General features: G+C 46.2%; 1 protein-coding gene across 1 annotated transcript; it reads left to right on the forward strand.

Annotated features, from left to right (window-relative positions):
- The first annotated feature begins 276 nt into the window (after nucleotides 1-276).
- LOC123084407 (coniferyl alcohol acyltransferase-like) lies at nucleotides 277-1,897 on the forward strand. Its single transcript, XM_044506027.1, has one exon. It carries the CDS (start codon nucleotides 277-279, stop codon nucleotides 1,693-1,695), a length of 1,419 nt encoding a protein of 472 aa, XP_044361962.1. The 3' UTR covers nucleotides 1,696-1,897.
- Nucleotides 1,898-13,503: the final 11,606 nt, after the last annotated feature.

The raw sequence follows: 13,503 nt of genomic DNA on the forward strand, positions 1-13,503 counted from the left end.
ACGATAGATCTGAATCTCCTTTGAAATAAAAAAAAATCCAAATTAGTGATCCGAGAGAGCTGACTTTCATAGTATTTTTAACACTCATATATAGTTAAGGTTGTTGAGATCTGAAGAATTATTAATGGACCGTACCAACAACCTGCTAATATGTATTTCCATGCCATCTTGCTAATTAATATGTAGTTTGCCAAGCCTTAGCTAGGTACAACTCTCTGGCTCATTAAGCACATAGATCAAGCTATTAGCAGTAAGCACGCGCATATTAGAGTGCTAATGGCGAGCTTGGTCAACAAGGGCAATGTCCGAGTCATGAGCCGGCGCCTCGTTTCGGCCTCCGACTCTTCCATCAAGGAGCACGTCCTTGGCGTGTCCAACATTGACCTTCTCCATGGTGCCTTCCCGGTGTCACTGGTGTGCATATACCCGAGGCCTCCAGCCGGCGGCTTCCACGCCGTCGTTGCGGCCTTCGAGTCCGGGTTGCCGTCCTTGCTCAACCACTATTTTCCCCATGCTGGGCGCATCGTGGCTAATCCCCGCACAGGCCTCCCCGAGATCCTTTGCAACAACCAAGGTGCGGAGCTCATCATCGGCGTGGCCGACGTCGCAATGGCGGACCTGGACTTTAGCAGCATGGACTTGTCGGTAAGCAAGATCCCGCTGCCGTACGGAGGCGACGTCCCGCTGTCGGTGCAGCTGGTGTCGTTCGCGTGCGGTGGCTTCTCTGTGGCGTGGGGCCACAACCACCTGCTCGGCGACGGCCCCACGCTGCTCGGGCTCGTCGGCGGGTTGTCGGAGCTCGCGCGGACAGGCAGGCTCGCCCCGGGAGCCCGGTCGACCCATGACCGCTCCCTGTTTCGCCCGAGCTCCACGCCGTGGAGACCAAGGAGGAGCTCCTCACTCGCCGCGTTCAAGCCGTTGACGTCTGATCGCATGGTCAACGTCCTGACGAGCGAGGCAAGCTCCGTCCATCGCTTGTACTACCTCGAGGCGCAGGCCATCTCCCGGCTCCGAGGGATGGCGAACCAGGACGGAGACGGCCGCCGCGCTACGCGGGTACAGGCGGTGTCCGCGTACATGTGGAAGACCCTAGCCGCCGTGGTTGGGGCGGCTGACACGCGCTGCCGCATGGGCTGGTGGGTGGACGGGCGGCGTCGACTCACGGCACCAGAGCACCGCGCCCTCGCGACGACCAGCTATGTTGGCAACGCGTCCATATTCGTACTAGGAGAGGACGGCGTGGAGGAGATCCAGCGGATGCCTCTGCCGGAGGTGGCGTCCATGGTGCGCCAACTAATTGATGCCCCGGGGTACGGCGACCGCTTCCAGGAGGTGGAGCAGCACAAGTCTGGGGCCACCTACATGGACGCGTCCAACATCGGGCTGGGCTGCCCGACGGTGGCTGTGACGGCCATGACCTCGTTCCCCATGGACATGGACTTGGGCTTCGGCCACGCGGCGATGGCGATGACCACAACGCGCGGCACGGGGCTATGCTCAGGGTTCGTACAGATGGCGGCTACGCCTGGAGGCGACGGGGCCTGGATTGTCAGTGCAAGCGTGTGGCCGAAGCTCGCCGCCGCGCTGGAGTCCGACGAGCTGCGCATTTTTACGCGAGTCACAGCCGAGCACCTTGGTCTCAAGCTCAACGAAACAATCGTTAAGGACAACGGCAGCCCGCGTAGCCGGTTCTAGTGGGCGCGGCTGCCTACTGAGGAGTCAGAGGGCACTCGCCTTGCTTGGTTTGATGAAGATGGAGATTTATTAACTCCGGTGGTGGCTGGTTGGGTATTCGAGTTCACTGAAGCCGAGTTGGTGTTGTGTTGCCTTTTGCACAATGTGTTGTGTTCCCTCATGCACAATGTGTTGTGTTTTCTTGTTTGTGTTGCTGTTTTTGTTATTGTTGTGCTCCTCGTGAGCTATGGTTGTTATTGTTGTTGTTGCGGTGCTCGGTTTGGTATTTTGATGCATTTGCTCAAGATTTTTCTAGTGGGTAGCGAACTGAAGGTAGGTAAAACCATGAAATTACTAGGACGCTTCCTAAACTCATGCTCCTTAGTCTTCATAGCAATCATGATGTTGGAGCCCTGCTAGTTTTCAAAGAGGGAGCATCCTAAATCTCAGAAAACTTGGTTTTTATTGCGGTATTGGACTGAGAGAGGGGAGATTTGAGAATGGCACCTCGCCCCACATGAAAAAGATAAATTTTGGCATCTGCAGGTTTAGAATGGCTGATACTTTCCTCTCCAATTCAAAGTGCGCTAATAGTTGATGGCTAAATTTTAAGCCATATTCATAAAAACACTTTAAATTGTAAGTCATCGATACGTCTCAAAGGTAACTATAATTTCTTTTGTCGTGTTCATGACATATTTGTTGCACTTATACACACTTCTATACAATGTTTTTCACTTTTTTGGACCAACATATTATTGCCAGAGTGTCAAACGTTGTTTTTTTGCTTTACAGAAAAAGGAATTTTACGAAGCGGTAAAAATCATAAAATATCTTGACTGAGATTTTCATAATAGGAGAACATTGTGAAGCCAAGAACTATCAAAGATGGGCCGTTGGGGCTAACAAGTCGCCAATGTCCGGCGCCTAGGTCTGGGGAATGCCATTAGGGCATGTGGGGCCTACTGGTACCCTTCAAACGCATCTTTGGCCCTTTGTCTATATACCCCCCAAAAGATCAAATCTATTGTCGAAGAGCTTTTATGCCATTACCTCGACTGGAATGAGGCAATCAAATCTATAATCCTTTTTGATACTCTGGGGAAGGCAAAAAAAAATAAGCAGAGCCATCTTCATCAACCTTGTTGTGTCATGGATCGCATTGATGGGCTTCCTCTCTCTACCAAAGCAAACATGAATGGCTAGAAGCAACAAACTATCAGAAGGTTGTAAGCCACATTCTTTCATGTAATCAAACATGACATGTCAATTATATTCTTGAAGGCCAGCTCACTAAGTATTGACCATTGTTTTGTTTTTTAGTGTATGCTCGCCTCCCACATGCTTGGCAACTTGGTGTAGAGTGTAGAGGCCAGGTTGAGACAGAGAAGTGGTGGCAGACCACATGTGTAGCCAGCCCTCTTTCGATAAAGGGAAATTAAGGCTCAACTATGATGCAAATTCCAAAAATGGCCGAATTAGATAATGTGCTCACCAACCCTCACAAGCCTATAAAAGACACACTACTCTTTGTGGTCTTTCTGTAGCCTTCACATTATCAGGATAGTACTGGCAGCCGAACGAACACATATGGAGTCGAGGATCCCAATCGAGAGAGCTGTGAAAGAGAAAAGAATAGGTAGGATCAATGCAATCAATGGAGAAATATGAACGGGAGGCATTTGGAAACACATCATCTTGAAAAATTATATGGGACGTATGGATAGGTGTAGTTCACGTGTTCTGGAGGAGGAAAGGTAGCGGCAACATTTTGATAATCACAGCTGGAATGGAGAGGCTGGTACATGTCAGTGGCCACTATCTACTACAAGGAAGCTACGTAGTTAGACAAATTGGAAAGGGGAGGAGACGAATTTCACATTCTAAAAATTGGATCAATTTTTTGCCACTAAGACTCCTCAACCCCGAGATTGCCACCCATTTTTTCATCTTGCCGGAATCAGTGTGTTAGCCACCGGGCTGAAGGGGTGAGTCAGGTTGAGAGAGGAAGCCAGGTTGCCGTAGGAGGGCAGCAGAGCTATATCTCGCCTAGGAGGCGGATATAGCTTTCACGTTTAGCAATGCCGCGTGCTCGCTCGGTACTGGTTGTACGCATGCTTGCCTCGGCCGTTGTATGTACGGTCGCTCGTTTGTCGTAGATCGACTTTCTTCATCTTGCTGTCTACTAATCTTGACCGGTCCCTTTTTTTATGATTTTATTAGTTGTGTTTTTACTTTTTCATCTCTCTTTATTCATTTATTTTTTATTTCCATTTTGTTGTTCTTCTATCGGTATTTTTATTTTTCTTTTTTCTCCATTTGTTTTCTACTATTGTGTTTTTTTATTTGTTTCATTCCTTTGCTGTTGTTTTGTATTTTTACCTTTTTATTTTTGTTTGTTTTTTATTTCTTTTTTGCATTCCTACTCATTTTGTTATTGTTTCAAATTTCCACTTTTCAAAACACATGTTGACAGTTTTTAGATTGGTGTTGAACATTTTCTGAACACACGTTAAATATTTCTGACAACATTTTTTTAAATACATTTTCAATATTTTCTTTGAACAGACATTCAAAAAATTGGTTACACATAGAATAACTTTTTCCCAACACATGTTAAACATATGTCAGATACACATTGAACATTTTCTGAATATACAATGAACATTTTGAAATCAGGAAACACGTGCATGCCTCATCCCTGAATGCTAAGGCGGACCGTGCGATGGTCCCATGGAGGACAATTTGCATCACGTGGCAGAGAGCTGCACGACGGCACTGTGTGACGGATAGTTGAGTGGAAGAAGAAAAGTGAATGAGGGATGGTGAACACTTCTGTCCGATGCCCCACTGCAGTTTTACTACTAGACCGGTGAGCAGCATTAAATGTTTCCTAAGAGCATCAACAGCCAAACCCCTCATATCTTCTCTATATATCCGGACGGACGGAGACGGTCAGCGACCGGTCAGGAAAATGCCACCCAACCGGCTCCCTCAAACCAGCCCTATACATTTGGGCTATCGGGCACACTCCAAACCTAGACCATGTCTGGGCGGATAAGGGGAGGCTCTGCCGCGCCAGCCACACGAGACCCGTCACACTAGACTCATCTCAAATACCCCTAAATCGTCTCCAACCTAGCCCGACCTACCATCTTCCTCTTCTCTCTTATGTCTTATGTCTTGTTCAGCCCTAACCTCTTCCTCTTCATTGGACCAATTTCATATAAAGATGACGGATTTATACAAACCGGACGAAAGCAGTTACATTTTGGACATATTTTCAACTAAAAAGCTAAAAGGATGTGCACATAAGATCATGGGGAGCTCCACTCCCATGATATGAATACACTACACTAGTATACGGCCGACCGCGGCTTGTCTTCCCCATGTCCGGAAGCAAACCGAACTACCCGGAGCCTCAAAGGCATATTTCCCCCCGAATCTTCTGGGACCCAAACGACGGCGGTGGCCTTCCTGGGTCCCAAACAACGGAGGCCTCCTGTGTTCTACTTCTCCTCGATTATTGCGACGGGCATGGACGTGTTGGCCGCCACCTCGTACACATCCGCACCGGTGGCTTCTTTTTCTACGTGCATGGCGCAGCTACGCGCCCGCCGACGGTGGATGGAGCAGCTGCAGGTACTGGATGCGGCGATGCCCGTGCCGCCGTGCTCCCCGCATGTACCTGTCTCGAGCAACTCGCCACTCCTCATCGAGTTTCCCTAGAGCGGCAACGAGTTGCTGAACCACGCACCGACTTGGTGCGAAAACTTGCTCAATCGAGTCAGGTGCGGGAGGTGGAGCAGCGAGCTGCCTCACTCATGTTCGTCCGGCTCGGCGGGCCACCCAGCCGACTTGTATGCCGGAGAACTGCTCTTCGGAAGCCATCAATAGAGTGGTGAAGGAGGAGATGAGGGGAGTGGCGGAGGGGTGTGATTCTTGCTCGGCGTCTGGTATCATTTTAAAAGAGGGCGGACGAGAGGAGCTCGGCTGGCCTTGCGTTTAATGTCGGCCCGCTCATGGACGTACATGTGGCCCGAGTAGGTTTCTCAGCATCCATGTGGGTTTAATAGAGACATATGAATGCGGCGAGGAGGTATGTTCGGCTAGGAGTGCAGCGGGCGGCACCCTCGGCCGGCGCGCCGCTTCAATGGCGGAGGAAGTGAGAGGTCCGTGCGCCCTGAGCCGCCTTCAATGCGGAGCGGTGCGCTCTACAGTGGCATGAATGCGGGCAGCTGGCGCCGGACGAGATGCGCGCGGGGGAGGGGAGGGGGTTTTGGTGGGCGAGGGCAGTCAGAAGCGTGCTTGGAATCGGTCCGGACTCCCGCAATTGTCCCCCACATTTGTCTCTGGTTTGTGGGTGAAATCATGTCCAGAACGCTCCGCGGACCGATACAGGTAGGTGTTTGATGGCTTCTGTGGTCCGGACAGCACGGCCCAGACGGATGCGGGCGGTTTGCTGGTCCACCTTGGAGATGCCTTAAGAGCATAAACAGTCAGACTTTCATACCATCCTATACATCCGGACGGACGGAGCTGGATAGTGACTGTTATGAGAATGCAACCCAACCGGTTCCGTCAAACCGGTCCTATACATTTGTGTTTTCCGGCACCCTCCAAACCCAGACCATGTCTGGGAAGATATGGGGAGGCTTTGACATGCCTGTCATGCTGGATCCGACACACCGGACCCACCTAAAATCCCCCTAAATCATCTCCAAACCTAGACCGAAATTCCCTCTTCCTCTTCTCTCTTCTATCTCATTCGCCTCGACCCTCCCCTAGCTCCGCCTCCACCATAGCTCTAATGTTGTCCTAACCGCACAAGGCAACCACCACCGACACAAAGGGGTTTAGGGGTTTAGCCTGTTCGGAGGACACTAGCCAAGAACTATGTAGGACATACTAACAAAACGTATTTGTTGGATTGACTGTGTGCAATATACATACGAACTGTATGCAATATACATACGAACGGAAATGTTTAGATGGGACTGATTGTGTGGGATGTACTTACGACCGGAAACGATTTGATTTGTATAATTGTATTTTTTTAGCACAACTGTACTTATAACCTTATTTGATCGCTCGCCCGTCACACACGACCTTATTTTACCGAGCATGTGTACCAGGAGAGCCTATCCCCGATGGTTTCTGGGTCGTGTGGGAAGGACCCCCTATCGCAGTGGCTCACTTGGTGACGGTTCAGAACACCGTCGCTGAAAGGGTTAAAAAACATTTGGATAGCACCTCGTTGTACCAGTGATAGTCCCTCGCCATGCACAACGCGAGGGCCTCATACAAACCGTCCTAGCGCGTGTCTTCCTCCCGCTGATTCTCCTCCAGGGCGTGCTGCAAAGCCGCCTTCGATGCGGCCTGGTAGGCCGCCTCCTCCTCCTCCGGCTCCACCTCTAGGGGCGGCGGCACGAACCCGAGTTTGAGTTGCACGCCGTCGTGGCGGGCCGCATTGTGCTCCGTGTAGAACCAGACCTCCCAGTTGTGAGAGTCTGACGCGTAGGCAGGGTGGCGCCGCTGCTTCGGCATCAGGAGGGCGCGACGCTTGCGCACCTCCTCTGCTTGCCACTACTAGTCTTGGTGATGCGTAGAATATTTTGAATTTCTGCTACGTTCCCCAACAGTGGCATCATGAGCTAGGTCTATGCGTAGTTTCTATGCACGAGTAGAACACAAGTTGTTGTGGGCGTCGATTTTGTCAATTTACTTGACACTACTAGTCTTATCTTGAATCGGCGGCATCGTGGGATGAAGCGGCCTGAACCGGCCTTACACGTACGCTTACGTGAGACAGGTTCCACCGACTGACATGCACTAGTTGCATAAGGTGACTAGCGGGTGTCTGTCTCTCCCACTTTAGTCGGATCGGATTCGGTGAAAAGGGTCCTTATGAAGGGTAAATAGCAATTGGCATATCACGTTGTGGTTTTGGCGTAGGTAAGAAACGTTCTTGCTAGAAACCTATAACAGCCACGTAAAAACTTGCAACAACAATTAGAGGACGTCTAACTTGTTTTTGTAGCATATGCCGTGTGATGTGATATGGCCAAAGGATGTGATGAATGAAATATATGTGATGTATGAGATTGATCATGTTCTTGTAATAGGAATCATGACTTGCATGTCGATGAGTATGACAACCGGCAGGAGCCATAGGAGTTGTCCTAATGCATTGTATGACCTTGCGTGTCATTGAATAACGCCATGTAATTACTTTATTTTATTGCTAAAACGTTAGCCATAGTAGTAGAAGTAATAGTTGGCGAGACAACTTCCTGAAGACACGATGATGAAGATCATGATGATGGAGATCATGGTGTCATGCCGGTGACGATGATGATCATGGCGCCTCGAAGATGAAGATCAAAAGGAACAAAATGATATTGGCCATATCATGTCACAATTTGTTTGCATGAGATGTTTATCATGTTATTGCATCTTATTTGCTTAGAACGACGGTAGCATAAATAAGATGATCCCTCATTAAAATTTCAAGAAAGTGTTCCCCCTAACTGTGCACCGTTGCGAAAGTTCGTTGTTTCGAAGCACCACATGATGACCGGGTGTGATAGATTCTAACGTTCACATACAACGGGTGTAAGCCAGATTTACACACGCAAAACACTTAGGTTGACTTGACGAGCCTAGCATGTACAGACATGGCCTCGGAACACAAGAGACCGAAAGGTAGAACATGAGTCGTATAGTGGATCTGATCAACATGAAGATGTTCATCGATGATGACTAGTCCGTCTCACATGATGATCGGACACGGCCTAGTTGACTCAGATCATGTATCATTTAGATGACTAGAGGGATGTCTATCTAAGTGGGAGTTCATTAAATAATTTGATTAGATGAACTTAATTATCATGAACATAGTCAAAAGGTATTTGCAAATTATGTCGTAGCTTACGCTTTAGTTCTACTATTTAAGATATGATCCTAGAGAAAATTTAGTTGAAAGTTGACAATAGCAATTATGCGGACTGGGTCCGTATACTGAGGATTGTCCTCATTGCTGCACAGAAGGCTTATGTCCTTAATGCACCGCTCAGTGTGCTGAACCTCGAGCATCATTTGTGAATGTTGCGAACATCTGACATACACGTTTTGATGACTACGTGATAGTTCAGTGCGTAATGTTAAACGGTTTAGAATTGAGGCACTGAAGACATTTTTGAAACGTCGCAGAACATATGAGGTGTTCCAAGAGCTGAAATTGGGATTTCCGGCTCGTGCCCACGCAAGAGGTGTGAGACCTCCGACAAGTTTCTTCGCCTGGAAACTAAGGGAGAAGAGCTCAATTGTTGAGCATGTGCTCAGATTGTCTGAGTACTACAATCGCTTGAATTGAGTGGGAGTTAATCTTGCAGATAAGATAGTGATGGTTCTCCAAAGTCACTGCCACCAAGCTACTAGAGCTTCGTGATGAACTGTAACATATCAGGGATAGATATGATGATCCTTCATCTATTCGCGTTGTTTGACACCACAAAAGTAGAAATCAAGAAGGAGCATCAATTGTTGATGGTTAGTGAAACCACTAGTTTCAAGAAGGGCAAGGGAAAGAAGGGATACTTCATAAAATGGCAAATCAGTTGCTGCTCTAGTGAAGAAACCCAAGGTTGAACCCAAACCCGAGACTAAGTGCTTCTGTAACGAGGGGAACGGTCACTGAAGCAGAACTACCCTAGATACTTGGTAGATGAGAAGGCTGGCAAGGTCGACAGAAGTATATTGGATATACATTATATTAATGTGTACTTTACTAGTACTCCTAGTAGCACCAGGGTATTAGATAGCGGTTCGGTTGCTAAGTGTTAGTAACTCGAAATAAAAGCTGCGGAATAAACGGAGACTAGCTAAAGGTGAGATGACGATATGTGTTGGAAGTATTTCCAAGTTTGATGTGATCAAGCATCGCATACTCCCTCTACCATCGAGATTGGTGTCGAACCTAAATAATTGTTATTTGGTGTTTGCGTTGAGCATAGACATGATTGGATTATGTCTATCGCAATACGGTTATTCATTTAAGGAGAATAATGGTTACACTATTTATTTGAATAATACCTTCAATGGTCTTGCACCTAAAATGAATGGTTTACTGAATCTCGATCGTAGTGATACACATGTTCATGCCAAAAGATATAAGATAGTAATGATAGTACCACATACTTGTGGCACTACCATTTGAGTCGTATTGATATAAAACGCATGAAGAAGCTCCATGTGATGGATCTTTGGACTCACTCATTTTTGAAAAGATTGAGACATGCGAACCATGTCTATTGGTATATATGCATGAAGAAACTCCATACAGATGGATCGTTTGGACTCACTTGATTTTGAATCACTTGAGACATGCAAATCATACCACATGGGCAAGATGACTGAAATGCCTCGTTTTCAGTGAGATGGAACAAGAAAGCAACTTGTTTGAAGTAATACATTTTGATGTGTGCAGTCCAATGAGTGCTGAGGCAAGCAGTGGATATCGTTATGTTCTTACTTCACAGATGATTTGAGTAGATGCTGAGTGTATTTACTTGATGAAATACAAATCTGAATTATTGAAAGGTTCAAGTAATTTCAGAGTGAAGTTGAAGATCGTTGTGACAAGAGGATAAAATGTCTATGATATGATCATAGAGATGAGTATCTGAGTTATGAGTTTGGTATACAATTAAGACATTGTGGAAATTGTTTCATAACTAATACCGCTTGGAACACCATAGTGTGATGGTGTGTCCGAACATCATAGTTGCACCCTATTAGATATGGTGCATACCATGATGTCTCTTATCGAATTACCATTATCGTTTATGGGTTAGGCATTAGAGACAACCGCATTCACTTCAAATAGGGCACCACGTAATTCCATTGAGATGACAGTGTACAAACTATGGTTTAGAGAAACGTAAGGTGTCATTTCTTAAAAGTTTGGGACTGCAAAGCTTATGTGGAAAAGTTTTAGCCTGATAAGCTCAAACCCAAAGCGGATAAATGCATCTTCATAGGACACCCAAAACAGTTGGGTATACCTCCTGTCTCAGATCCGGAAGCAAAAGGGATTGTTTCTAGAATCGGGTCCTTTCTCGAGGAAAAGTTTCTCTCGAAAGAATTGAGTGGGAGGATGGTGGAGACTTGATGAGGTTATTGAACCGTCACTTCAACTAGTGTGTAGCAGGGCACATGAAGATGTTCTTGTGGCGCCTACACCAATTCAAGTGGAAGCTGATGATATTGATCATGAAACTTCGGATCAAGTCACTACCAAACCTCGTAGGTCGACAAGGATGCGTACTACTTCAGAGTGGTACGTAATCATGTCTTAGAGGTCATGTTGCTAGACAACAATGAACCTACGAGCTATGGAGAAGCGATGGTGGGACCGGATTCTGACGAATGGCTTGAGGCCATAAAATCCGAGAGAGGATCCATGTATGAAAAGAAAGTATAGACTTTGAAAGAACTACTAGATGGTCGTAAGGCTGTTGAGTACAAATGGATTTTAAAAGGAAGACGAACAATGATGGTAAGTGTCACCATTAAGAAAGCTCGACTTGTCGCTAAGATGTTTTCTGACAAGTTCAAGGAGTTGACTATGATGAGACTTTCTCACTCGTAGCGATGCTAAGAGTCTGTTGGAATTATATTAGTAGTTACTGCATTATTTATGAAATCTTGCAGATAGGATGTCAAACCATTGTTTCCTCAATGATTTTCTTGAGGAAAGGTTGTATGTGATACAAACAGAAGGTTTTGTCAATCCTAAAAGATGCTAACAAGTATGCAAAGCTCCAGCAATCCTTCTAAGGACTAGAGTAAGCATCTCAGAGATGGAATATATGCTTTGATGAGATGATCAAAGATTTTAGGTTTGTACAAAGTTTATGAGAAACTTGTATTTCCAAATAAGTGAGTGGGAGCACTATAGAATTTCTGATGAGTATATGTTGTTAACATATTGTTGATCAGAAATTCTGTAGAATTTCTGGAAAGCATATATGGTTATTTGAAAAGTGTTTTTCAATGGAAAACCTGGATTAAGCTACTTGAACATTGAGCATCAAGATCTATATGGATAGATAAAAAACGCTTAATAGTACTTTCAAATGAATACACACCGTGACAAGGTTTTGAAGGTGTTCAAAATAGATCGGCAAAGAAGGAGTTCTTGGCTGTGTTATAAGGTGTGAGTATTGAGTAAGACTCAAGACCTGACCACGGCAGAAGAGAGAGAAAGGACGAAGGTCGTTCCCTATGCTTTAGACGTAGGCACCACAGTATGCTATGCTGTTAACAGCATCTAAAGTGTGTCTTGCCATGAGTCAGTCAAGGGGTACAAGTGTGATCCAGGAATGGATCATAGGACAGCGCTCAAGGTTATCCTTAGTAACTAGTGGACTAAGGAATTTTCTCGATTATGGAGGTGGTAAAAGAGTTCGTCGTAAAGGGTTACGTCGATGAAAACTTTGACACTAATCCGGATGATTCTGAGTAGTAAACCAGATTCGTATAGTAGAACAGTTATTTGGAATAGCTCCAAATAGAGCATGGTAGATGCATCTACAAGATGACATAGAGATTTGTAAAGAACACACGGATCTGTAAGGTTCAGACCTGTTGACTAATAACCTCTCTCACAAGCGAGATATGATCAAACCCCATGGGTGTTGAATTCATTACAATCACATAGTGATGTGAACTAGATTATTGACTCTAGGGTAAGTGGGAGACTATTGGAAATATGCCCTAGAGGCAATAATAAAATGGTTATTATTGTATTTCCTTGTTCATGATAATTGTCTATTGTTCATGCTATAATTGTATTAACTGGAAACCGTAATACATGTGTGAATATATAGACCACAACATGTCCCTAGTGAGCCTCTTGTTGACTAGCTCGTTGATCCATAGATGGTTATGGTTTCGTGACCATGGACATTGGATGTCATTGATAACCGGATCACATCATTAGGAGAATGATGCGATGCACAAGTTCCAATCCTAAGCATAGCACAAGATCGTGTAGTTCGTTTGCTAAAGCTTTTCTAATGTCAAGTATCATTTCCTTAGACCATGAGATTGTGCAACTCCCGGATACCGTAGGAATGCTTTGGGTGTATCAAACGTCACAACGTAACTGGGTGGCTATAAAGGTGCACTACAGGTATCTCCGAAAGTGTCTGTTGGGTTGGCACGAATCGAGACTGGGATTTGTCACTCTGTATGACGGAGAGGTATCTCTGGGCCCACTCGGTAATGCATCATCATAATAAGCTCAATGTGACTAAGTAGTTAGTCACGGGATCATGCATTACGGAACGAGTAAAGTGACTTGCCGGTAACGAGATTGAACAAGGTATAGGGATACCGCCGATCGAATCTCGGGCAAGTAACATACCAATGGACAAAGGGAATTGTATACGGGATTGATTGAATCCTCGACATCGTGGTTCATCCGATGAGATCATCGTGGAACATGTGGGAGCCAACATGGGTATCCAGATCCCGCTGTTGGTTATTGGCCGGAGAACGTCTCGGTCATGTCTGCATGGTTCCCGAACCCATAGGGTCTACACACTTAAGGTGAGGTGACGCTAGAGTTGTTATGGGAAATAGTATGTGGTTACCGAAGGTAGTTCGGAGTCCCGGATGTGATCCCGGACATCACGAGGAGTTCCGGAATGGTCGGGCGGTGAAGATCGATATATTGGACGAAGGGTATTGGAGTCTGGAAGTGTTCCGGGGGTACCAGGCTATGGCCAGCATGACCGAAAGGTGTTTCGGGAGCCCCGTCAA

This window comes from Triticum aestivum, chromosome 4A, assembly GCF_018294505.1.
Source record: "Triticum aestivum cultivar Chinese Spring chromosome 4A, IWGSC CS RefSeq v2.1, whole genome shotgun sequence".
NCBI classification, from domain to species: domain Eukaryota; kingdom Viridiplantae; phylum Streptophyta; class Magnoliopsida; order Poales; family Poaceae; genus Triticum; species Triticum aestivum.

Excerpts from the sequence above, each read along its gene's own strand:
- LOC123084407 (XM_044506027.1), top strand. The coding sequence starts at position 277 with ATGGCGAGCTTGGTCAACAAGGGCAATGTCCGAGTCATGAGCCGGCGC.